The sequence below is a fragment of the Hakea prostrata genome, chromosome 3 (assembly GCF_041222555.1).
Source record: "Hakea prostrata isolate BN-2017 chromosome 3, UWA_Hpros_2, whole genome shotgun sequence".
Taxonomy (NCBI): Eukaryota; Viridiplantae; Streptophyta; class Magnoliopsida; order Proteales; family Proteaceae; genus Hakea; species Hakea prostrata.
This window is the reverse complement of record NC_142602.1, coordinates 20806556-20833416: the sequence shown is the minus strand read 5'-3', so window position 1 is coordinate 20833416 and position 26861 is coordinate 20806556. Positions and strand designations below refer to the sequence as shown.

The 26861-nt window shown below is 40.0% G+C and overlaps 4 protein-coding genes across 4 annotated transcripts in view; 2 read left to right on the top strand and 2 right to left on the bottom strand.

The window, feature by feature from the left end:
* LOC149021509 (F-box/LRR-repeat protein 15-like) overlaps nt 1-8848 on the top strand; it is a 33254-nt gene extending 24406 nt beyond the window's left edge. Inside the window, exons 16-17 of the mRNA XM_089149741.1 lie at nt 6512-6598; nt 6698-8848. Coding sequence (XP_089005867.1) covers nt 6512-6598; nt 6698-6778 — 168 coding nt within the window. The 3' untranslated portion in view covers nt 6779-8848. The remainder of the gene's footprint in view (nt 1-6511; nt 6599-6697) is intronic.
* A 1621-nt stretch (nt 8849-10469) lies between these two features.
* On the top strand, nt 10470-11478 carry LOC149021508 (auxin-binding protein ABP19a-like). Its single transcript, XM_089149740.1, has one exon. It carries the CDS (start codon nt 10545-10547, stop codon nt 11178-11180), a length of 636 nt encoding a protein of 211 aa, XP_089005866.1. The 5' UTR covers nt 10470-10544; the 3' UTR covers nt 11181-11478.
* A 1673-nt stretch (nt 11479-13151) lies between these two features.
* On the bottom strand, nt 13152-17045 carry LOC149021507 (protein WEAK CHLOROPLAST MOVEMENT UNDER BLUE LIGHT 1-like). Its single transcript, XM_089149738.1, has 3 exons — nt 16721-17045; nt 16192-16616; nt 13152-15508 (listed from the first exon to the last, which is right to left on the bottom strand). Exons 1-3 carry the CDS (start codon nt 17043-17045, stop codon nt 13712-13714), a joined length of 2547 nt encoding a protein of 848 aa, XP_089005864.1. The 3' UTR covers nt 13152-13711.
* Nucleotides 17046-18658: 1613 nt separating this feature from the next.
* LOC149021506 (O-fucosyltransferase 35-like) lies at nt 18659-26560 on the bottom strand. Its single transcript, XM_089149739.1, has 9 exons — nt 26008-26560; nt 24073-24198; nt 23906-23978; nt 23725-23795; nt 23533-23621; nt 23168-23300; nt 22482-22714; nt 20648-21124; nt 18659-19844 (listed from the first exon to the last, which is right to left on the bottom strand). The coding sequence occupies exons 1-9, from the start codon at nt 26461-26463 to the stop codon at nt 19631-19633; spliced, it is 1872 nt and encodes a 623-aa protein (XP_089005865.1). The 5' UTR covers nt 26464-26560; the 3' UTR covers nt 18659-19630.
* Nucleotides 26561-26861: the final 301 nt, after the last annotated feature.

The following is a 26861-nucleotide window of genomic DNA, read 5'->3' as shown; positions in this document are numbered from 1 at the left end:
AGATGAATAGGAAAGGCACCAACACTAGCCAAATCACACTACCCCAAATCTCCGAAACCTAAATCCTTTTGCTTTGTCAAGTTCAACATCCTTATCCCCAACATCCCCCATCAATCCTATTCCCCTAGTCCCCCTAGAACTTCTGATGATGAGGTGTACATAGGTGAAGAGGACAAGACTGAATTGCTTTGACTTTGGGGAAACACTCTGGTTAGTTTGATCATGGAGGCCCTACTTGATGGCCTTAGGGTAGTATAAGGTTCCCAGTGGAAATATCCCCTCTCCCCTTCGAGAACAGCAATACCTATCGCACTTTCAACATGAAATAGATATGGTGAATGTGATGTGGGAAGAACCGTGGAATGTATCAGACAATCTATTGGTATTGGAGGAATGAAATGAGAACTAGGATGGCACTTTGACAAATACGAGTCTTGGATTCGGTTAACTTTTATTCCCCAGGTCTTGCACAACAACATTGTGGTGTTATCCTTTCCTTGTGAAGTTGGAACTCCCCTGAAAGTCATGTTTGTAAATGGAATATAGTTCAGCCAAAAGGTGTCGTATGCAAGAGTTAGGGTGCTAGTGGACATTAGAAGACTCCTGTGATTTTCCATTAAAGTTAAACGACATTGTGGCTCCTCAGCAGTGGTTGATGTGAAATTTGAATGGCTTCCTATGTCTTGTTTTATTGCAGTGAAATCAGTCAAGATGACCGCAGATGCACGATGTTCTTTGAAATCCTTATGGCTTGTCATAAGAGCCATGATTGCCATAACCCAGGAGATCACAATGAGGCACCAAAGGCGATCTGGAGTCAGGATCAGCGTGGGATTACACCGGATGAAAGAATAATTAGATGCGCTGTTAAGATTCCTCTGATTGTGGAGAATGCTGATGTGCAGCAGAGTAATACCAATACACCATATTGGAGTTGCAATGAGAGTAGGCACTGACTACTTGCGTTAAAGAAGAAAACTTGGAGGAAATCAACTCCACACTCCTGTCACTCTAACCCGACCACTACCTGCTATCCAATACATACCTCGTAGAAGGACATAGTACCTCTAGACATGAGTCACATGACATTGACATGCTAGAAAAGGACAGGGAGCATATCACAAATGCAGGCATGATGGTTCTCCGCGATGCATCCTTAAACCTTTCTCCTAGGTACTCTCACCTTACATCTACTCCTCACCCCGAGATATCAAACCTTTACCTATCATTTTATTATCTTGTCAACCTTCCATTACCAAACGCCTTGAACATTCGGAGGTTATAATGTCGTTACTCAACCACATGTATGATATTTCTCTTTCTGGTCCAAAGCATCCAAGCAGGCCACCTCAAGCCTTGAGGTCCAGTGGAAGCTATTTCCCCACTATCTCCAACCCCACTCATTAACCCAAACATCTACTGGAAGCCCACCAGTAATATAAATGAACCCACCTCAACTCAAACCTACTGAGCCATATTGGGAACCCGAATCGAACTCACTCCCAAGCCCACAAATCAATTAAAACCCTTTAAACCCACTGCGCAACCTAAACTACTCAGGCCCACATCCCAACTTAAACCTTTTAGACCCACACCCAACTTAAAATTTTGAAGCCCACAACCTAACTTACTTCACTTGAGTCCAAATAACTCCAGCGAAAGGAACACGTATGGGGAGGGGTGATAATTGCAGAAGTTTCAGAAAGTCTCAAAAACCTTATAGTGCCTGAAAGTTCCAAACGTGCAAATGGGGAAGAGAAGGAAAGACAATGGCAAAGGAGAACACATTGGTTGCCATGGAAGATCACATAATAGTGGAGAATGTGACAAAGATCATGTTTTACTCTTTGGACCCATGGAGACTTGCCGTTTATCAATCCCACAAGGGCCAATGAAGGTGTTAAGTTGGAATTATGAGGGTTGGGGAATCCTTGAACAATTCATGTGTTGAGGAATATGCTTAGATGTAGTATCCTTGATGGAAACGAATTGCGTACAGAGTAATGTTATGAAGGTTCGGAGAAAAATAAAGTTTTAATACCAACAAATTGTGAATCCTAAAGGGAACTAGGTGGCCTTACTCTGTGTTGGAAAAGCCCGCTACGTATTCAGGTGCATTTAGCTGATGATCATTTCATTGACTCCAAAACCACCTTAGGTATTGTTTGTTTGAAAGAATTTGAAGTGGGTGGAAAAAGTGAACTTTTCCACAATATTCCAAAGCATGGTTTGTTTGGTTCAGTGGGGTGGAAAAGTCAGCAGATAAGCTTCCTTAATTTAAGGAACCCTGTTTGCTGACATGGCACCCTACTTTTCCACCTCACCCCTTTTAGAAGTGCCACTTATTTAGTGGGACTTTGTGGGAAGGTGAGGGATATAATAAAAGTAGGACCCACATCTTCAACTTTTTCACAAAATCATTTCCTTTTCTTTTCGATTCCCCCATCTCACTACATGTAGGTCCAACAGGTTTATTTTTCCTACCCCTTTTTATCTTGCAAACAAATTGGTGAATATTGGAAAACACAAGGCGAAGGATTGGCTTGCAATTGGTGATTTCAATTCCTATTTGAGTTGGTATGAAAAAGATGGTGGGAACCGAGATTGTTTGCTTGGAGTACTAGGAGGACTGCATTGGCCAACATTAGAGGTTAGATAAGGCTTTATCTAACCCATCATGGAGAATCAAGTTTGAGAATGTGGTAGTGTTTGTGAAACCGACTTGCGATTCGGATCACAATTCGATCCTTGTAGACACAGAAGGGGGTGTTTCTCATGGGGTTAGACCTTTTAGATCTGAGGTGCCATGGTTGAGGGATCCCAATTGTGAAATGGTGGTGGAATCAACATGAAATCACCTTGAATTAAGCATTGTTTTGAGCATATACAAACAAAAATTTGAGTCATTAAAACACAATTATTAGAAGTACAAGTTGATGCAAACCCCGTGGAAACTGGAAACACAATTGGAAGAAAAGCCTCTTCAAAGCGAGCTTGAAGAGGGGTTATGTAGAGAAGAGCTGTTATGGAGGCAAAAATTCAGGAGTGCAGTGGCTTCAAGAAGGGGACAAAAACTCAGCCATTTTTCATGTAACAAGGGTTCAAAGGAGGTAAAGGAATCGAATATTAAAGATGAGCTTAGAGAATGGTCAATGGACTTCTAATTTAGAGGAGGTTTACTCAGAATTGATACATCATTTTCAAGAAGTGGTTACTTCCTAGGGAGTTCACCAAGAGGCACTTTAACTTAGTACTTCAGGGGGTGGGCTAGGTGATTACAACAGCCTGAAAATGAGTTGCTTGAAGCTAAACAAGGACTTCTATTCAGAGGAGGTTACTCGGAATTGCTACATCATTTTCAAGAAGTGGTTACTTCCCAGGGAGTTCACCAAGAGGCACTTAACACTTGAGGGGGTGAGCCAGGTGAGTACAACAGCCCAAGGAATATTTGCTTGAAGATACACAAACACAAGATGAAGTGAGGAAATGTCTAAATGATATGGGCCCAACTATAAGCCTAGGCCCAGATGGGTTTCCTCCAATTCCCTACCAAGAATTGTGGGAAACTACTAAAGTCAAAGGCTATGAGTTCATAGTAAAGTTTTATTAGACTGGGGATTTGGACATGGAACCTAGGAAGACTTTTGTATGTTTAATCCTCAAGACATAGGCTCTAGAATCAAGGGAAGAATATAGGCCAATAAGCTAGGAGTGGTAGTGAACAAGCTCATTTCCAAAATCATGGCGGAGAGTTTGAAATGTTTCCTTGCAAGTATTATCGATGTCATCTAGTTAGCTTTTGTCCCAAATTGTTTAATCTTTGAATTTTGATAATATCTTTCTTGCTCATGAAATTTTCCTTATATCTAGAATAGAAAGAAACGGAAGTTGAAGTCACTAGCCCTCAAAGTGGATATGAAGAAAGCATATGATAGGGTGGAATGGAGATTTCTTGAGGCCATCTTACTCAAAGTGAGCTTGTAAATGGGTTTCTCTTGTTATGCAATGCATTTGCTCTGTTTGGTACTCTCTTCTTGTAAATGGTGGAATTAGAGGATCTTTTACTCCCACAAGGTGCATCAAGCAGGGAGACCCACTTTCTGCCTTCTTGTCTATTATATGATCACAGTTGTTATCTGCAATCATGCACGGAGGCTCAATTGGCTATTAAAGGATTTTAGTTAAAAATAGAACACCACAGATCTCTCATCTCCTCCTGTTTGTGGACGATTGCTAATTGTTCTCATAGGTCAAGCTTCCCAATATTATCAAACCAAAGGAGAGCCTTGAGTTATATTGTCATGTGAGTGGACAGGTAGTTGACTTAAAAAAATCACTTCTCACTTTTAGTCCCAACACACTGAGGAGATCTCGGGCTTGGTTTTCTAGAACTCTTAAAGTGCCATAGGATCCAGTCCATCGAAGTACGTAGGCCTACCGTAAGAAATTGGGGGTGTCAAAAGCATGTATTCAAGAAAATTACCAATAGAACCTGTGAAAGAGTACGGGGGTGGAAAAATGAGTTGCTCTCTAGTGAAGAAAAGTCATTATGGTAAGATTGGTAGCAAGCTTTATGGCCACATATGCAGCCTCCCATATTTCATAACCATTGACACATCATAACAATATAGTTTGGCAAGCAATGAGCAATTTAATTTGGGGGCAAACAGAGAATGAGAGGAAGATTCACTGGGTTTCATGGTCTAGAATGTACAAATCCAAAGGAAAAGGTGGTATTGGATTTAGTGACCCCTTTCTTCACAATGGGTTTTATTATGCGAGACGGTGTGGAGGTTATGGGCTCAACCAGATTCCCTATTAACCTGGTTCTGTAAAGCATTAAAATTTAAAGCTATTTACTTTCCAAATGGAAACATTTTGGATGCAAGTGTTGGAAGTTGCCCTTCCTGGGCCAAAAGGAATATATTAGTGGGCTTGAAGGTTCTAAAAGAGGCACTGTTACCTGATTTGGGGGATGGGGTAAATATGCAAATATAGGGCCACAAGTGGTACCATCTCTCCTAAAGTTCCATTTGCAGAGTGCAAAACCTGTGGGATGTCCTCTTGATAAGATGGCTTATCTCATTGATAATAAAAATAGGAGGTGGAAAGGGGAGGTCATCGATGAATGGTTCAATTCTGAAGAAGGTGCAGCAATTTTGAAGGTGAGATTAGGTTTGAATCCTTTTGCTGACCGTGTGGTTTGGGGTGCTGCTAGAAATGGCCTCTTTAGTGCCAAATCCAAATATCACATGTTGATTAATCAAAGTGACGACAATATGGCTGGTCAGGCTTCTACATCCAGGAGACATGTATCGGAGGAAGTGCCAACTCAGAGTTTGGCAAAAGGATCTGGAGTTGCAGGACTATCTCCAGGGTGAAAAACTATGTGGACAACGTGGGTGGAAGCCATTGCTTCTGGGGAAGCCTTGAGAAGAAAGGAGTCCAGGTTGATCCATCTTGCCACAGGTATGGGGCTCAAGAAGAGACAGGAAATCACATTTCATTTGAATACCAATATGCTTGCACTGTGTGGTTCGGCTTTGGCATGATGCTGCACTTCCATTAGATGAACAGATGGGAGGTGTCGGCTTTGTTGCGCCAAGAGGGAATGGAGACTTAGTCGCAGTGAGTCTGCTGCCTTCAGTTGGAAAGTATTGTGGTTGGTGAGGCTCTTGCGGTGTTGGAAGGACTCCTTTGGGCCTTGGGGTGCCCAGGACCAAATATCCTAGCAGTGTCGGATAACATCAGCATAATTGGGCTGCTATAGGATCCACAACTTTTGGGCCCTCTCAACATCTCGACTATTCTGGAGGATATTGAGGCCCATGCCTCTCTGTTCTCATCTTGTAATTTTGCTTTTATTCCTAGGGAGTTGAACATGGTGGTTCACTCCCTAGCCCAAATGGCCCTGCCCATGCCTGGAAGGACATATTGGCCCCTTCCAGTCAGTGTATTCTTTATCCCATTGCCTTTTTCTGGGCCCACTGAATAAAATTTCGTTTACCAACAAAAGTTGTTGCAACTATTACAGTACCTAGTTGTATAAACAAGTAATGTTGATCCATACAAGACCTCATAATGATCATGTCCAACAAACATACAGTATGTCATGTTGGTACTCTTGAATGACATTGTCGTAGACATGCATGAGGACAAGCCTATACAGTATACAATAGATGCCCAATGCTATCCCTAGTTGTGGACATTTAAGGAATAATTATAGGATAAAATAAAATCACACATAAAAAGGATAACACACTTTATTAGGGTTCGATGGCACACATTTCTAGAGTTCAAGGGCTTCTTTTAGCATGCTATGTATCCTCTTCTATTTCATTCCTCTAGTTACAACCATCTACCTGTTTTTTAGCTATAATTCCTGTCTCTCTCCCCCCCCCCTTCTTGCTGCCTCCTATTTCATTCCTCTAGTTCACCATCTACCTGTTTAGCTTTTTTTCCCCCCCCCCCCCCCCTTCTTTATTTGGAGGCTAACATTGGGTGTTTATAGTCTTGTAGCGTTTCTGAAGAAACTGTGGAAGCTGCAATATCACACTGTAACATGCTTGAAACTCTTGATGTCCGCTTTTGTCAAAAGGTAAGCCTTCTTTGTAGGGTTCATTCAATTCCTGTGGGCCTGTTTCACTTACATAAATAAGTTTTCTTCTTGTTTCTTGTTTCCCCTTCGGTTTAGCAGATCTACTCTGTAATCATGGGAAGGTTACGCATGGTATGTCCCAGCCTAAGACGCATCTTCAGCAGCCTGAGTGCATCGTAACTTGAACAACTGGTGTTTGCAGGTTAAACTGTTTGGTGTTATTATTCATGTCCTGTGCAGGTTTATGGCCGTTACTAGTGACAATTAGCTTAGTAATTTATCTTGATGTTTTCCTGCTGTAAATAACCAATATGCCCTTGTTCTGTGTTTTGTGGGGACTCTAGTTTGGCTTTGACAGATTTGTCCCCATTACCCTTAGATGAAGAAATAAACCGTGTATTAATACAAGTACATCCATATTTATTGCTTACTTCCTGGAGTTATATGTTCCTATTTCCAATTCTAGACATCTCATGGACTTTAATTGGATTTTTGCTTACTTTTATGTGCTGATATGAAGGGAGCCTAAAAGGGGCAAATATCAGGATTCCATAGTTTCAGGTATTGTGATTAGATGCAGCACTTGTCTATATGTCAAATAGGTATTGGAGTAACCAGATCCACTCCTTTGATACACTTACGAGACTATTTACTGCTCAGAGGTGGGGATGATCCACCGATGTCAATCTGGTAGCTGATAAAATTCTTGATTGAAACTGTGTACTAAGATTTAACTTGTACAGACGACGAAATAATGTGTCTGGTCTAATGTGCATCTTATAGATGCTTAGCGAGACCATAATCACCCATTGGTCGATGAGATAGCCATGTTGCTACGTTTGTTGTCTTGGATCTTTCACAGAAAGTGAGTTCATATTCTGATATTCTGACGTTCCCATTATCTTGTTCTTTCTCAGATTTTGAATTTTGAGTATTTAATTTTTGTCCATATACTGAAGAAGTAAGCTAACTGTTGTTCCTGATTTAGGCAGAAATCCATTTGAATGTTGCTAAAATCATCAGAAGCCATTTGTCACTTGTGCTTGAGTTTCAACAGTGGAGTGTTTTTTTTTTTTTGTGGGGGGTGGGGGGTTTGTTAAGCAAGTGACACAGAGTAGCGCCAGTGAGGATCTATAAAACTGTTCAGGGGCGTAGAAACATTCATGTGAGGAAGACAGGGAGAGAGGGTGCTAGCGTACCCTTGCAGATGTATTAAGAAACATTCTTGTAATATGTTTGTGGGAATGAGCTGCAGCCAACCAAGGACTACATCAGCAGTCAGAAATCGTCTCTAAGAAAGGCACCTTTAACAACACAGACCAAGTGGAAGTTTCTATAGGAAACTTGGGTGAAAATGCATGTGGATGGCTCCCTTCTATTAGACTCCGATGTTTCTGGTTTTGGGGGAATTGGAAGAGATCACCCAGGCAGAATGATCTTTTCCTTTGTGCAGGGATGTAACGCTTGAGTGCTCTCACAGCTGAAGCATTAGCAGTTATACAGGTTCTCATTTTGGCAAAAGCTTCTAACATCCCTTAAGTGATTATAAATGGTGATATTTTAAATGTCATTCAACCCATAAGCCAGCATTGGAAGTCCATAGGCTGGAGGATAAAGTTCATTTACAGGATATCTTAATTTTTATTTTCCGCTGTTGACACAATCAAATTTCAGCATGCCTTGAGAGAAGATGCTCTTTCCTCTTATGGAGAACATACTAATGTAACCTAACTTGGGATTCCTCCCCTCCCCCTTTTCTATGTTGGCCTATCCTTAGATGATGTATGTACTTTCCCCACAGGGTTTAATAAATTTTATTTTTATCAGAAGGAATAAAACTGCACTTTATGCGAAAATTTTCCCAGGAAGTAGTGTATCCCTCTTGTTTTATTGGCATTTTCTGTTCGCGTACAAGGCCTTCTAACCCCCGATCAAGAAAAAAAAGGTAAAAACGTCGAACATGTACACAACGATCTTCATGAAAATAGGCAGAGTTAGCTGAGGGACAAGGAATTTAGCAATTTGGTCTCATGGTGTGTTCTGTGCTTTCAAGTGTTCATAGTCGTTTGCTTATTCAATCCCAGTGTTATTTGGTTGGTATGAGTGCAGATCGATATGGAACCACAAGTATCCTCTACCAGTCAGTCAGGGTTGAGTTCTGTACTCTCTTCAATTTTCACCAACCTTCGATAGGTGTGAGGTCCATGTCTGAGTGCTGGCAAAATGAATCGGAGGTAAATTTTGGAGTGCCCACACGGGCTCTATTCTTGCTAGGTGGGGGGGCAGCCCCCCCCCGGGGGGGGGGGCGCGGCCGGGGGGGGGCCCCCCGGCGCCCCCCCCCCGCCCCCAAAGGGAAAGCCTGCTTTCTTCTTTCTTCCTGGGATGGTAACTGGGGCCATGGTTGATGGTTAACTAATGGGTCAGCATAACTGTTATCCATGGTTGCAGCGGTTTTCTCCTCTGAATCCAACTGTTAGTAGGCCAACTGTATTTGGATTTTATTCACTTCACCCGTGAGTTCTTCTTGTCAGTAGTCTCCACACCCTGTTATCTCCAATCAATTCTAGCTTCGCGTCAATTAGAGTCCAGATACGACAATGGAAGTTTTCTTTCTCCAGAGATATGAGCGTTCTACTTCTCAGAGTTGGTAAAACTGTCTTGAAGTTTTTCCCCCATTGCTCAGAATCTGAATTGTGTGATATCGTTATGGCAATCCTCCGGGAGTTCCGGATTTGATTGCATCAAACCTTCAAAAATGGTTTGGAAAAAACCAAACTGGAATAAACAGAGTTGAGATTTAGCAAACCCAGTTCTGATGACCACTGAACTCATGCTGTTCGTGGCAATCAATCATGAATGTAACTACGATGCCTTAAAATGTTGTAGAATCAGAAGATTTAACCGGGCTCACCTCCTTAGAATTATGTGAACAGGAAGACAATTGTGCTGGCATGATGGACTTGTGTCAGTAGTCAGTAGATTTACAGAACATTAAGCGGATGAACTGACATTTCCAGACTTATGGCACACGGGTCTAGAGTCCAATCAAGACACTGACCGAAGAGAAGGGGAATTACCAGGATCCACAGAAATTTTAGCCATAGGAGAACTGAACAGCCACCCTTCAGCTGTCATATGTCTTCTTCTGGTCATTTCCATGATCCTTTGGACCACAAGTAGTGCCAAAGTTCATTCTACCTTCCTCTGGTGAACATTATTCACACACACACACACCTCTCTCTCTCATACTCATACAGAGCCTGGTAATTCTCTTATCAGTTAATACATTTTACTGGAATTTTGTTTTTGTTTTCTTGATGTTTGATTCATAGTTACTAAACATTCTTGAGTGACTAAACACATTAATGTCCTAGTGATTCATGAACTGTATTTAGCAGGTTATATAGCCTTGGGAACTTCTGTTAACTCTACCTTTCAATACTCCTTTAATTTTTTTTATTTCTCCATTTGATTTGCGTAGAGATAGAACTTACTAATCAACGATACAGATTGAGTGAATGGTTCTTTGAAGTGAAGAGCGAGTTTATAGTTCATCCATCCACCTTACAGTTCATATAATCTAATTACAATTGTTCTTGGCATTAAAAGTCAAGAAGTCTCTACTTTTTCTTCTTGTTTTTATTTGATGAAATTTTCCTCTTGTTTTGATATTTACAAAAAGAGACTTCTTGTTGTATACGAAGAGAAAGATCTGCTACCTCTGTAGTGCACATGATTTACAACTCATGTTTCGTCGTTTCTCTTGCATTGATTGAACGTCACTGCAATACTCCTCTCTCACTTCCTCAGTTAATCAGTAACAACTAACCAAGCAAGAAGCCAAGAATTTCTATATAAGTAGAACCAAGTTCCTTCCCAACTTGAGTACTACAGCCCCAAATACAGTCACATACATAGGAGCTGATATCTTACTGGAAGTTTAAACATGCTTTACTTCTTCCTCCTTGCTCTCCTCTTCTCCACCTTCTCTTCTCCTTCTCATGGTGCTGTCCAGGACTTCTGTGTGGCTGACTACAGTGGCCCAGAAAGCCCTGCGGGTTACTCCTGCAAGACGCCTGCCAAGGTCACCGTTGATGACTTCGTCTACAGTCTTGGCACACCCGGAAATACCTCCAACATCATCAAGGCTGCTGTAACCCCAGCTTTTTCAGCTCAATTCCCTGGTGTAAATGGGCTTGGGATTTCCACTGCACGTTTAGACCTTGCAGTAGGTGGTGTCATCCCAATGCACACTCATCCCGGTGGATCAGAGGTGCTGGTGGTGGTGCAGGGTACTATCTGTGCCGGATTCATCTCTTCATCTGCTAATACTGTTTACTTGGCGACCCTAAAGAAGGGGGATATAATGGTCTTCCCACAAGGGTTGCTGCATTTCCAGATTAACAGTGGTGGGAATACTGCCATTGCTTTTGTTAGCTTCAGTAGTCCCAGCCCTGGTCTTCAGATTACTGATTTTGCATTGTTTGCTAATAACTTGCCTTCTGCAATTGTGGAGAAGGTAACATTCCTTGATGATGCTCAGGTGAAGAAACTCAAGGCTGTCCTTGGAGGTACTGGCTAAGTTTCCTACTGGAGAATGGAGATATTCTCCCTATCTTTTCCCCCTCCTCGACCTTCTTCTTTTCTTTTAATTCTACTGCTAGTGCTAAGCCTTCTATCATGTTGAATTGTAAACGTCGACCGAGTTATCCCATTTCTTCTCTAGTGTAGAAAATCACTGTGTAATCTTATTATGTAACAAGTCTTGTGTTAGAGCTATGGATTGTTGTTGTTGAGGTTAAAGAGCCAATTATGATTCTCCTATTCAATTATCAATGTGAGAGTTCTACATTTCCTTCTCTAAGAATGTCAAGTGATTACTGAGTACTGTTAATTACTGCCTTTAGGTTAATTGTTCCAAGTGAGAGTTTGGAACCACAAGCTTCCATCAACCAATGTAACCTTGAAGCTGAAGCCTTAGTCAGCTAAATGCTAATGTGGCAACTACCCATGACTTGGGACACCAAAAAAGTTATCCCAATGGATAAGCTTTTTTGTTGGGAAGATAGCCTTATCGATTCTCTTATGGTCTACAGCATTCTACATGTCAAAAAAGGCACATGGTTTCCATAACATTGGTGTGAAATGTTACACCCTTGTCTGATGTGTGAGAAAACAAAAGTGTTGTGGGATTCACTGGTTGGAATCATATAGCATGGGAAGGCATGCTAACACTAGTGTAGTCAGGATCTTTTTCCATCAGCAAAGAAAAATGGCATATAATACATTTTACACTAGTAGAACTAAATTCAGACAAGTTCAATGATCTCAAGGGCATGTAGGTTGCTGTTATCGATCTTTTCATGGGTTATATCATTATATGTTGGTTTTGCAGTGGCATTAACATTAATCTGTATAAGTGACATCCAGAGATCCCCATCTAACCATTCTAATTAAGGCTCATAGCACCTCTGGAAGTACATTTTTTATTTGAGATCCTTCCTAGGAGTGTATACTAATCATTAGCAATGCCAATAAAACCCAAAGACTAAGTTTTTCTTAGCCACGGTGCATGAAACAGGAATCCCAAAGGTAGGAGATGACGATGGCACAAGAATCACATCTTAAATAGATTGGTTTATTCTTGGTATCTTGTATCCCATGGTAATGTCGTTAGGGTTATAGATGTATTTGCAGAAGGGCATCAAGAGAGTATTTTGGAGAATATGCTAAAACTTTACAGGGGTTTGTGAATCACAGGAAGGTGTGGTGAACCTTAACCATGCACAAAATATCATAACTGAGCCATGAAAAGATGATGTGACAATTTGGATCCTACTGTATATTCTTCCTTTGCTGTTCCCTTTTCTTCCCTGGACCATTACTGATGATAACCACCCAGGATAAGCAAATATCCTGATTGGCAATTTAGGAATTCAAGCAGATAGGTATAGTCCATGGAATCTCATAAACCATCACAGTAAAAGAATTGACCATTCATGTCTTCTAATATAGGCCACCTATTGGTTACTATCTAACAGTGTAGTGGGCCTTGTAGGGGAGTTCAATATCCGTACACCTTAGTGCTGTTTATAAATACTAAGTGGAAGCAATGGTTTGGATATTTCAAACTTGATACTCAAGATGTAGTACTCTAACGCCTAAGCAATCACGTGCTTAAACCTCTAACCTCCTGACACCCTTTCCATCCAAAGCTATACATTGGTCACAGCCGCTAGCCCTGGGAAAGCCAGCAATGTGCTAATCCTCTCCCTTCGATATTTCTATTCATGCTCTGCTACACTCGCAAGGTCATACCTTGCCAGCCTGATGAGTGGATGCAAGCAGGCTGCTCACTCTTGGCTGGTGATCTTCTCCTTTCCTCCTGTCGCCGGCCTGTCTTCTCCCTCCAATCCCTCGCATATCTCTGGCTCTCTGTTAGTAGTCTTGTAGCTCTGTAACCTCTAAGTTCTGTAATAGTTATCTTCTTTCAGTCTAGTGACCCCTACAAAAAAGAAAAGAAGTAATCCTAATTGTGCCATGTTGATGATGTGGCAATTTTGACCATATTGCATCTTTTTGTTTCACTTTCTCTTCTTTTCCCCGATCTTCAGATGACAAAGATCCACTGTACAAGTCATCTTTTTTTTCTTCCCTGGAGATTGGAGCAGAAGTAGAAGAAGAAAGACTAGGGTGAGAATTAACAAATCTGGAAGATTATTTGGTAAAAAAGAATTATCGAGAATTCATGCATAAGAATTATTATGAATTTAGCAATATCCAATTATACTTTCAGCGAACTTATTGACATTGTTGCATACTTACATTATAATCCAACCTCGGACAACCCTTCCCAACCAAAAAGCAAAAGAAGTTGCAGAACTTATTGTCCCATCCCAACTACCAACCACAAAATCCGGTTGAAGCAAATCCCTGAACAGATCAACTTACCATTTCAAATCGTCACCAGTCTATTACTATACAGAAATCCGGTGGATCAACATCAGCAATTTGGACACTTTTGGCTCAGAACCCATAACAAGAAGGAAAGAAAATGAAAGAAGCACAGACACAACCAACAACAGAAAAATATGCGCAGAATCAAGATGTTACTCATGATTTTGATGCTTGTGTTCTCCTCTTGGCCAGAAACACGGCAATCCGTGGAAATAACGATGTCCTCTTCCTCTTCACTTCCTCCTTCACTGCTGGTTCTTCAATGAATTTCTTTTTTTCTCTCATGTCATCAGAGCTCCCCCTTGAGCTTCTTGTGGATTTTACAATACCTGGACCAGTGTCACCAGCTTTCCGCTGCTGTTCATGCTCAGCTCTCCACATCCTCAACTCCTGCTCCATTCCCAGCTTCCCTTCCTTCGCCTTCTCATCCTTTTCTGTTGCGATTCTCAATGATTCCTTCATTGATGCCATCTCCTTGTTCACTTCTTCTAATTGTTCCAAGCTCCTAGCCTCCGATTCCTTCGCCACTTCTACTTGGGCAACGGCTGCTGAAACCCTCACCCTGGCCTGCTCCTCAGCCTCATGTGCCTTCTTACTAAGGGTATAGTAGTCCACCAACGAAAGTTTCACGCAAGTACTGGCATCCTCATCACTAGTTGTTTTTGATTCACTCTCTTCCAATGCTTTGACTGCTGCAAGTGCCAACCTCTCTGATGCCCTGGCAGCTTCTATCTCCTTTTGTAATGCACGTAATCTAATCTGTACAGTATTTATACTAGCCTTGGCTAGCTCACCTTCCTCCTTGGCCTTTTGCAATTCTTCAAGAGCAGATTGAACAAGAGATGTAGCCTGATCTGCTTCTTCAGCTGCTTGCTGAAGCTGTTTGGGAAGCTCCACCATCTCTTCTTCAGCTTCCCTCGCATTCATTTGGAAAAGAGCCAATTTGGCTTGAATACTATTGACATCGGCTTCAAGAGTGGCAATGACTATTGATGCCATTGCTTCTCGCTGCTTAATGGTCTCAAGGGCCGACTTTTCTGTTTCGAGTTCCGAATTAAGAGATAATGCTGCAACCCTCAAACACTCTACTTCACTTTTTGCTTTTTCAATGTTGAGCTTCACATCCTCAGCCTCTTTCTTAGCCAAATCTACTGCCAATTCATCTGTATGAGTTACCTTAATTGAGTCTCCTAACTCGCCCTGTGAATCTTTTTCTCCCACACAAGCTTCTTGGTTCAATTTGGATGCCTGATAAACTTCTAATTCAGCTTTCAGACTGAATAGCAAGGTTGATGCAGTATTTAATTTTGATTTGAGATCTTGAGCATACAGAATTTGTTGGTTCAACTTCTGTAGCTCCTCTTCTGCCTCCTTAAGTTGGTTCTCCCAAATGAAATAGTCTTGCTCTCTTGCCATGGAAGCTCCAATTCGGTGTTCCTCTGCCTCTAAATGTGCAGCATGCGCAGATTCTAAAGATTCTTTTGCTGCAATCAGCTCCAGGGTCAGATCCTCCACAGTCTTCTCAACTTCCTTGGAGGCAGAAACAGTCTCCTCGGAGCTCTTTACAGCCTTGTTTTTCTCAGAAACTAAGGAAGCATACCCTCCTTTTAGTCCTTCCAACTCTTCTTTTACTAATTTTAGCTCCGCAACTGCTGCTGAATACCTGGCTTTAGCAACCTCAAGTTGTGCCTTGGCTGCAACACTTGCTTCATCAGCAATTCCTTGTTCCATTTCTTCCACCCTCAGCCTCGCAAGCTCGGAATCCTGTTTTGCCTGAAGCTCTTCAGTTTGTGATTTCTCCAGGTTAAGCTTTAGCTGGTCTATGAGAATCTTCATGCTATCGAGCTCCTTTAATACTTGGGCTTTTGAATCTTCTGCAGCCTCTGACTGCCTGCTGTATTTGGGAATCTCTTCGTTTGTCTTCTCTAGTTGTTGCTCCACAAGCTTGCGCCTCTGCAAAGCCAATTATGAAATTTCAAATTCCCTCTTAAATGGAGAAAGTGGACTCCAGCTGAAATTCAATCACTGGTTTGCAACCCTTGTTTCTATAGTCCAGGTGCAATCTCCTAACTAGAAGAACATCCTCTGCAAAGCCAATAATTACCCTTTCTTTGAAAATTATGGTAAGACATCTATCTTCCATCCAAGAAGTCACTTTAGTATCAAAAGCATGGAATTTTCCATATCAGTGCCTTCAGGTTGTCATACACAGGTGAAAGAACATACCCTGATCTGATGGGTGCTATAATAAGTAGCTACATAACAGGAATCAAATCCCCAGTTTAATTGTGAAGATCTGAATCTCAAAAACATAAAATGGGAGTCCTAGAAGGATGCTGATCAATCAATTTAGGCCTAGAAGAAGAAACAGTAGGCAATACCTGTATTTTTTTTTCTTTTTCAATGCAGAAATGGAACTTCAAATATTATTTGCTCAAATGATTTTATAAACAGGAAACAGTAAATGAACCATAGAATCATTACTGTTACCTCAATGGATTATTTTAGTCGCAGACAAATCAAACTAGTGAAAATTTTCAAATATTCTAGGAGTCCAAAAGATCAGAATACCGTCAAGATTGCAGTTAAACCATGCAAGATAAAAGATGAGAGCACTGTACAGAAAAACCTTCTACCTCTACAGTCTGAATTTTATGGGCTTTCCAATCAACGATTCCTCCAAACTTAGAAACAGCTTCTTTAACAGATTCAAAAGGTGCTGCTGTATCCACCAGGCCTTGGTGCACATCAACCTGTTTTATATGCGAAGGAGCTTGAAGATTCTCTTGTCTTTCATGGCTAATATTTGTACCTTCTGGTAGGTGCCGACTGAGCTCATTAGACCGCATAACATCATGACCATTTTGAGAGCCATTACCCTCACCAGAGGCTATATCAGGTATTGGAACATTATTAACTTGAACAACTTCAGTGCTTACAGAACCGCAATCTTCAGATTCCTGTGAAAACTCACTAGGTTGTGCTCTTGAGGTGTCTGATGAATGGGGTGACGGACTAGGAACCGCCTCTGCTTTTGGCTGTGTCATTTTTGGACCTGTCGCTGAACAGTAAGGAGTATTTCACATAAATGCATGTCAGAGTATTCTTTCAAAGAGATCTGATCACCATACTCTTCTTCTAAGCAACCTGGTCCAGTTTGCTTACCTTTTGGGTCTACTGTTTCTGAATTCTCTTCTGGACTTGATGCATCCTGAGCAGGAACTGGGCAATCAGAAACATCCTGCATGATTGCAATTTCAGAATCCTTTGTCATGGTGCTGTGGAAATTAGGTTCTGCTTTCGATATATCTGATGAAGAAAAAACAGCTTCTGAGGTCTCAACTTTAGGCTCTAACATCCCTTGACTGCTTGTTTGAAGAAGTGTGTCCTGGGACAGAGCTCCAGACATGGAACCATCTTGTCTAACTGCTATTGTAGAGTCTTCTAACACACTACTTTGTTGATCATGCTCCACTTTTACGTCGGCCATTGGGACTGTTGAAGCTTTCAGTTCAAGGCAATCTTGAGAAAATAACGGCTTCCATAGAGAGGATTTAAGAGGAAAAATTTCCACAGTTTTTGTTTCCTACAAAAATTTTGGTGCTAGAGGATCCCCAGTGAGTAGTTCTTGGAATCTGTTAAAAGTGAACAAACCTAGGTTAAACGATAATGAGAGAAGATTTCCCTACAACATTTCTTTATATCAGATCGCCAACTTCCAGAATCAAAATGCAATTTAAGATCTTAGTGCATTTAATTGACAGTAGAATAAATGTCATTGACTAAACAACAATCATATAATAAAAACTCTAACAAAAAGCAAATCATATAACAAAAACCGAATAGGGCCAAATATCCAAAATCAGAAGTTGAAACACAGAAACAGAGAAGGATAAAAAAAATGCAAGCATATTTGCAGCCTTTTTTATTTATTTATTTATTAAAAGGATACTGAGAGTCAATCATTCTGCTTGCTTACTTGAACAGAAAGTAGCGAAATTATTTTGTTTACGATACTCTTTCAGTTGGTTTTTCGACCCCTCCAAATTAAATAAATAAATAAATAAAGAGAAATGGACAGCAAAACAATTTTAAGAAGCTCATAAACAAGTTCTGTAAATGATAACTTTTTCTACCCAAAAAAAAAAAAATTTGATAACTTCACAAGTAGTTGCAATTTGTTTGTTTTCTCAGTTATGCGTGAATTTATTCAGTGAGAACAAGAAATCCTAAATCAGCATGTAGGATCGTACAGACGCCATGAAATGATCAAATTCTTCACTGGTTTTTAAGAAGTATGCAAAGAAATTTGCAGGTTTTATGTGCCCTACCCAAAGATGTATGAATCTCTCTCTACAATCCAACAAATTCCCCACAACTATAAATAAAGCATTTAAGAGATAAAGAGTATACAAATGAATAGAATGCAAGGCTCCATGCTTGTAAGTTCAAACTTACAGAAAGTCAATAAATAAAAATCAATGAACCCAACCAAAACTAATAGAGAGACACGCAATTATTTCATTGAAATTACATGCATTGGCATATAGAGAATTCAAAAGAAACAGATTACAGAGATGAATCTTCAAGATGCCCAATTCTTATATATGAAACGACGACAAGACCCATTCGTTTAGGAACAAAAACTAAGAATGTTTGAAGGGTCTGATGGAGATTGCCTGACCTTTTCAGATCAAACTTCACGATGCCAGCAGCAGGTTCTTCCGGCGATGGAGATCGAGCAGAAGCGATATTGGTCTGCTTCTTCTGGCTGTAATGGGTATCTTATCTAGCTATGCTGTTATCCAAATTACACCCGACCAGAGGTCGGGAACGTGGATTGGACTAAGCGAACCCTCTCTGGGGAAGATGAATGAGCATACGCTGGACGAATATTAAAAAAGAAGATAGAAGAAGATATAGGAAAAAGGAAAAGAAAGAAAGAGAGGACGGAGAGCTTTTTACTAAAAAAGGAGAATGGAAGACGGTTTGAGAAGCTGAGCTGTCTAAGATAGACAGAATCAGAGATTTTACTCCAATCGTTTCCCTTCTTCTTGCTTTGTGAACTGTGGAAGTGGTAACTAAACGTCAAAAAAAAAAATCATTGTCCACGTCATGTCGGATCAGTCACACACACCATCCATTAAAAGGAATTCAAATTCAATTCAAAGTGACAGAAAATTCTTACAAAATGCCATCAAAATTCTGTTACAGTGAAGTGATTTCTTAAATGCAACTTCCAAACTGATTTTCTGTTGTGAATTATCCATCTGGTGTCATATGAGAGAGAGAGAGATTGAATGCTGGTTCTGAGTTGACTAGTTTGCTCCTTGATGTCTTAGTTCTGCCTTTGAAAGTGAATCCCGTCTTTGGTGGAAGAAGACTCCAATCTTCATGCATGTCTCTGCATTATATGCGTGAACCATCCCAGAAGAAAAGTTCGACTCCATTGATGCCCTTCTAATAGTCTAACCTTTGAAATGCCTTTGATGCTTACACGTTTTTTATTATTTGATGCCAAGGAGAGCGCATAAGGTAGAATTTTCCTACTTGACTGCTCTAAATTTCGATCAGACGCATCAGAGCATAAAATAATCAATTTTCAATTGTTTCCTTTCGTTACAAGAAGATTGAAGAACAAAGCTAATCACTTTGTGCCATCCCTTTGTGGACCCAAATCAAATTATCCGAGTAGCATTAACAGGATTACACAGATAAATGGAACCCACTCTTTGCGATTACTGATGTTGTTCAGCAGTTTTTTGGGTTCCCAGTTGAGTACGGTTTCCTGTTAATCCCTTCAGAATTATCAATGTGGCCGTCTCTTTCCCTTCTCGAATTGATACAATATGAATGGAACATATCAATCTCTTTCAAGTGCTTTCATTCGCCTTCTTTCAGATGCTGTCTCGGTCATGTACATTTTGATCAAACGTAGTTGATAGTTCCTTGTAGACGATGATTTAAGCTCATCAGACTGAATAAATGTGTCTGCAATGACCGCAACCATGAAAAGAACTCCTGTCTTTACTTGGCTTTGAGATGATTTATGCCATGGAAGAAGATCACAGCCCATCATCTTGAAGGCTTACTTCTCTGGTGACGTTCACATATGCATCCTGGAAGAGGGTTTGCATAGAAATTCTCCTCCAGCTTTGGAAACTCTCCAGGCTCCCTGAGATATGAAGCTCCAATTCGATCTTTGTGAAGCTTTTTCACTTCTGAACTGAATTTCTTCCATGTGATCTTTCCTTCATCAAGTTCATCAACAAGTTTCACAAAATTCTGCCTGTATTAGTACAAGAATTAGCAAATCAATAAAGAATATCCTACAATGAGAGAATGAGAAAAGGGCCAAAGACAAAACTGTACTAGTACAAAAATTGACAATATTTGGTGGATGTACATAATTAAGTTCCCCAAATGCTCTAATTCTTACGCTGCGTCTTGTTACTGCAATTAATTATATCGTTGCCAAAATGACAACCATCCATTAAGTGGAAATTTCCACCTATAACTAATGTGTATATGGAGAACTTGTTCTTCAAATACCAGTCACAGAATTACAACCCTGGATTGAAAATCTCACTAATCACCAAAATATGTTTCCAACCACTAATTGAATATAGTTCCAGATATCTCGTCTTTCCAAATCCTGAAAGAACCTATCCAATGACAACTTAAAAGTTGCAAGCTAAAAGGAAAGTATCTGTAGATGTCCTTGCCAAAAACCCTTACTTCCCTCTTTGCCTCATGGACCAGCATGCAGCAACAAGACAAACCAACTTCTCAAAAGGAACACCCCCCCCCCCCCCCGGCAGTGAAAAGAATAAAACAACAGCTACAGAAACTATGGAGAAAATCACAGATAAACTTAAGCTACTCTTTTTAAGTAAAAGTGATACAATTACTAATCCCAGACCAACCATCTGGTTATACATTTTCTGAGTCATTTTCAACATATGGACTGAATGTAGTTAGCCCTAACGAGATTGTATCTAGCAGTTCCGATATCACATTATTGTACGCTAACCATTTCAAGAGACAATTACTAGAACAAGTGGGAAAGTAAATGGTTAATAAAAGTAATACCTGTCAGGGTTGATGGTTTTCTTGAAGCCCTCAAATCGTCTATGACCTTGCACAGCTTTTGCCATATTCCCGTCGTAAGTGTAAACAAAAACATTACTCTGAAGGGCAACGACATAGTCCAAACCTGCGAGCATGTTTTGGTGATTTCTGAAAGGGCTCAGTTCATCTTCTGTAGCAAGGGTGGAATGGGAGTAGATATTTGGGAAATCATCAGTAAGAAATCGCATACTTCCATTCCCATAAGCTTCCCCAGCCACCAAGTAAATCCTGGTGCTTGATGGGAAACCCAAACCTCTGAGCAGAAGGGAAGTTTCCCTTGGAGTCAATGGGCAACCCCCAAGCTTCCTTCTCTCATATCCATCAATCTCCTTCTCCTTCCAATGACTAACTTCATAGCGCATCTTCCGAAGTTCATTATCTTCCTCCATCGTCAAATTATGACTGCAGCCAGTAAATGCCAGCATATCTTTCTCATACCTTAGATTGGAAAAGGAAAGAGGTTGGAAATGAGCATGAGATATATTCCATCCTACCAGCTCATTGGTTTTTGTCCAATTGAAGCTGGTGTGATCAAATGCAGATCCCACAGAAAGAAAGATAAATAAAAGTGTATACAATGAACAAAACGTGTTATCTAGGACCAGTATACCATTCTAAGTTCATTTTGTAGCATACAACACTTCAATAAGCATCTTCTGCAGCAACTCAATCTACATTTTAGAAAAATCTTATCATTAAAAAGATCGGGCTTGATTTTGAAGTCCTTTTTCTGAAAAATCAATCATATGGCTTTATCCCTTAAATCGTAAAACAGTACATGAGAGGTTGCAGGCAATTTGTACACCCTTCCCCAAAAGCTATGATCTTCACAAATGTATCCTAATTTTTACAAAAGGACAATGTATGCAGACTTAACCTTGTGCTTTGGCAAAGTGGCTATTTCCAGGCTCAGACCCTCGACCACCAGGTCACATGGAGTAACCTTACTGTTGGACCAAGGCCACCCTCACAGTGCTCCTTCTTTTATTTTTTTTGTTTTTTTGTTTTTTGTTTTTTGTTTTTTGTTTTTGTTTTTTGTTTTTTGTTTTTTGTTTTTTTTTTTTTTTTTTGGGGGGGGGGGGGGGGGTTAGGGAGGGCATGTAATGGGTAATAATATATCTCTGTTTCTGTTATGTCTTATCAGCTGATTCAGATTCTGTGAATATTTAAAGAGTTCTAACATGAAATTTGCGAAAAGAAGACAAGAAAAGGTGTACCCAAAAAAAAAAAAAAGACAAGAAAATATAATCTTAAGCCAAAACCAAATTTATTCATTAAACAGAATGCTAATGAAACCTGAAGATTGTTGATCCATAGAGACAGACAGGTGGATCTTGTGCTTGCATTTCAGAAATATAGGACTTTAGAATCAACAAAAAAGGTACCCAATAATCCTTGACTGCCTTAGTTTCAGTTGATCTAATATCCCAACCCGAGTTGGACAAGATTTCCTCAGGTTGGGTGGGACTGATCTGAGTTAGATCTGTCAAGCATGGTCAGTTCACCTGCAAAGGAACACCCTAACTGCTGAGCCAACAGCTTCAATTCTTACATTCTTCAACAGAAATATACATTTTATAATAGGTAATACACATACCATCAGGCTCAGGATGCGTCAGGCTGCCTGACTGGACAAGTAAACATACAAGCTTGACAGAAACTAAACTCTCCAATTCAGGTTTGAGGATGGCCTAGGTCAACTAGTTAAATATCACACATATATTGTAACATCAGAAGCGTTTCCTCATCTATTTCTTTTCTTTCTTCCAGTGGGGGGCAACCTATCATAAATTACCTTAAATGGAGAGCTATATAAGGGTTTCCACTCTCTTGCATCCTCAAAACCAAGGTCTTCCCAAGTTCTTCAATTTGTGTTGAATATTTCAATGCCCTGTAGTTCACATGACATCTCAGCTTTTGTATGTACTTTGGCAGCCCATTATTGGCGAGTCGGGAATCAGTATGAGTGAAGTGCAGAACTTTGTGCTGCTTCAGAAGTGGGAGGATCTCTGATTTATAATAATTGACCTGAACACAAGCAACTGACCTATTTATATTCTCTCACAGAATGTAACAAGAAGATTAATAATTAAGATGGAATGGAGGCACCCAATTCAGAGATGTTGAGGCATCACCCTCAACACCAGATATTTAATTGGTGTATGTGGGCATGGATGGAGATTATCTGATGGATTGCCAACCTCCTACATGGCGATACCCCAAGAATTGCATCAGACAATCAGAACCATCTGAACAATTAACTTTTCTCAGAACATTGTGGTCCACTGGGAGTCAAAAGAATCCCCCATCCCCCCTAATAACCCAAAAATAAAATATTAATAATAAAAATTAACAGGATTGTATTTGACAATTTCAGGACAGCCTATCAAAGTATAGATATGTTGATTAGTTTTATCAATGAATAGTAGGCAGAGAGAGGGAGAAACTCTCAAAAAATATTAAACCATAAATAGTATTCACCTTTGACCAGGATACTGGGGCCTTTGCAAAAGGTTCAATTTCAGCATAGTCAAGTGGTAACGTCTCAACAATGTGGATGTCATCCTTCAATCTCTCTATGAAATGCTTCCAGTCAAAAAGGTCTTTGAAGCCACTGGATACAACACATTAAACAATCTGTCAGGTTCTGATTAAATAAACTAGCCTTCTTACCATTTATGACTGCTGTAGATTTTGTTCAATATGTTCATTGCTATGGAAAGAATTTTAATAAACTGTAGATAATATTTGGGGAAAAAAACTTAATTAAAAAAAAAGGGAAAGTCTTGTTCACACAAATAGATTGAACAACTTAATCAAATTCTCAACGGTAAGTGAAAAAGAACCTTTCATCAGCCCAGAAGGAAGTGTTATCAAGTAAAGGTAGGACAAGTGTTGCTTTCATGATCTTAGCAACAGCAACCATATCACATATCTGCACACCAAATAACATTTATTGATCAGTATTTTGTTGCTTACTTGCCATTAACATTGTAAGATCATTCTATCTAAATCTTCAAAACAAATAATAACCAGACCCCAAATCTCATCTGATTCAAGCCACCATTTGCATTCACTATAAGAAAACCATTTGTATTAGCATCCAGCTCTGCAATAGGAAAAAAGAAGAAAATGATAAGAAACATAAATTTAGAACTTCAGAATCTTATTAAAACGGATGTCGAAGGAATAACAAGGATCTAATTCATGGTTGCTTACTTTTGTGACTGTTTGGACGGCCAATGCACTGTTTGAAATTCTCACTGTTGGGGTTGGACCAAATATCTGAGTACTGGAAAAGAACATTTAATCATGCAGGCAACAGATGCACTTTCCAAGTGACCAGGAAACAAACAATGTGGACAAAATCTGGATCTTTGACTTACTTCAATTATAGTGTTTTGACCATTGACCGCACCTGATTGTACCATCTTTAGGGTTCGTTCATCACTTCCACCCTCCCTATGAAAATGTTGATGAGTTTGACCAGTGATGGGGGTATCAAACATATCCTGATCATAGAGAATATCATTAGGTAAAATAAAAATGAAAATATTTTCTCTCCTGCCCACTCTCCACCCCCTCCCCTCCCCCCTTTTTCCAACCCGAAAAGGAATAGTGCACGCAAACAAACACCCAAAAAAATTTAGATAAGAATGCAAGGAATGGATAGAGGCACGTGGAATATTCAAGTGATCAGACTGAAGCAAAGCATGCTTCTGGGATTTCAGGATATAGCAAGAGGTGTTGTTTGGTAAAAGCTTTCCTGAATTAACTTATAGGGACCGACACCTTTTGACTCCAGTCATGGTCACTACACCCTTTGTCACTGGAGCTCGACATACAACCAACTCAAGCAGAGGCATTTCTTGAACTTTTTTCCCCTAAATTGACTCATAGGGACCAACACATTTGACTCATTCATGATGAACAAATATTTGGTTGCTGGATCTTGACAATACAACCAACTGATTGTAAAATAAGTCAAGAGATCATGCATAATTTTTTTTAGTTTATGAATCCAACCATACATATAAACAAGTAAAACAAAATTACATATATAACAGACAGCAATTACAAAGTAGATCAGAAGTAGCACAGTAGTCCAAGTCCCAAGAATCACAACCAATTGAAAACAACCTTAGAAATATTGCTCTGCCACTCCACTATCTGAAGTTCCTTTGTTTCTCATAGGCTATCAGATCATTAGGGTTATCGTCAATGAAATAAGAAAGTTGACATAACCCTCAAATGTTTGTGAGATGTATGGAAAATGACTCCCCACAAGCTGTAGCTACTACCTAGGGTGGACTTGCCGTGGCTTTTCGAAAGCAGCAGGATCCTCACAGTATCATTCTACCTTCTTCTTCGTCATTTTGTATCCTTTATACCATAGAGCCAGTTTAAAATGCATTACTAAGTGACAGCCCATGATTGGTGAGCCACTGGTATTAATGGCACATGAGCAAACCAGAATCTAGTTAAGGTCTGTGCCTGGAGTTGCAAGTTATTCTCTTCGAAGCTTGTATATATTCTATTTGCATTGGAATGAGAAGTGAAACACTGGTGTATGATGATAAGAGTATAAGAAGCTTTAAGATTGAAGCACTACTGAATGGAGTTGTACTCAGCTGTTACGTTGTTTGTGGTCATGAGTTTTATCTAGTTATCTATATATTTTCTTCATTTTACTTTTTTGTTGGTTAGGGTATGGCTAGAACAGAGTTTGATGAAATGGGGGAACACCACCATAACTAGCCCCCTCTCCCTCAAACAAAGAAATCCCCAATCGATCCAATTGTCTCCAATCCACAGTTGCAAGAAGATCTCGACAGTACCTTTCGATATAAATTCATAGACTCCTATTTACTCCATAAACTTCCTGAGTTATTGCATACCAGTTTAAGTTAGAGCGACATCTCATTTTTCCAGCTTCAGAGTACTTAAATAAGCAGAGGAAACCAAAGATTGAACAAAACGAATGTCAGCAGTTCAATATAAACGACATGGCGCATGACACACCTTCATAGAACTGACACCTACCAGTTGACGTTTAATTGAATTTTAGCCAGTTGACATTAAAATTCAATTTTAGCCAGTTCACACTGAAATCGAATTTAGTTAGTTGAAATTAAAAACTGAATTTTAGACAGCTGACGCTAAAATTGATTTTAGGCAGATGACAGTAAAAGTTCTTGCTTTGTCGGTATAAAGTTACTTTACGATCATAACAACAAGACTAGAAGCAAAAACAAAAGCTTCCAGATGGAGGAAGAAGAAATAACAAAACAGAAAATGGCAATGAATGTTGAAGGACTAACCACATTAGGCTCTTGTCGTTCAAAAGAAGCTCGATACCACCCGAAAGCATATATCTTCAGAGTAAACAAGAAGAAGCAGAAGGCACAGAACACCAAGAACATCCAATGTGCCAGCCTCCTTTTCTTCCTAAACAAATCAAGAACAGACCCAACTGGTTTCCTCATAAGATTTAGATTCTTTCCCAAAAGCGGATCAACCCCTGTATGAACTAGTTGGTTCTGATTATGGGTCTGCTTCCTCCCAGAAGGCGAGTCTAACCCTTCATGAAAAGCCGGAGAATTCGGTATTTCAGATCTTGGGAAATTCAACTGAAGATCTATCTCACATTGGGTAGTATTGTGGCTGTTCTTACTCGTTCGTTGTGCTCTCCGAGTCATAGGTCCCGAAAATCTTGGGCTATTATTTGTCTGAGAAACTCCATCACTGTTACAGCTTTGTTCTTCTTGTAATCCCATAACGACAATGAAAAATCAACAAAATGATCTACAGACATCAGCATAACAGAACCAACTCCTAACCGTTTTTATACGTTTTCTCTCTCTTCCCCTTCTTCTTTTCACTGTAACTGAACCACTCTTTGACGCTTAAAAAAAGGGTTTTACAAAAATTCCAATCCTCCTTTTTTTTTTTTTTTTTTGGTAAATCAAAAATTCCAATCCTCAGTTTTTTAGAGGAATTTAGACCAGAGATCGCGCATATTTAATCAAGTAAACCCCAATTACCCGGATATAGCTGCTAACAGCTATCCTTACGTGGCAAGGTTTGGAATCGGTCCATGCTGGTTCGTGGTTCAAACGGGATTGGAGTCAATTGAAATCGGTCCGAGTTACCCCGAATCAGATATGGAGACTTC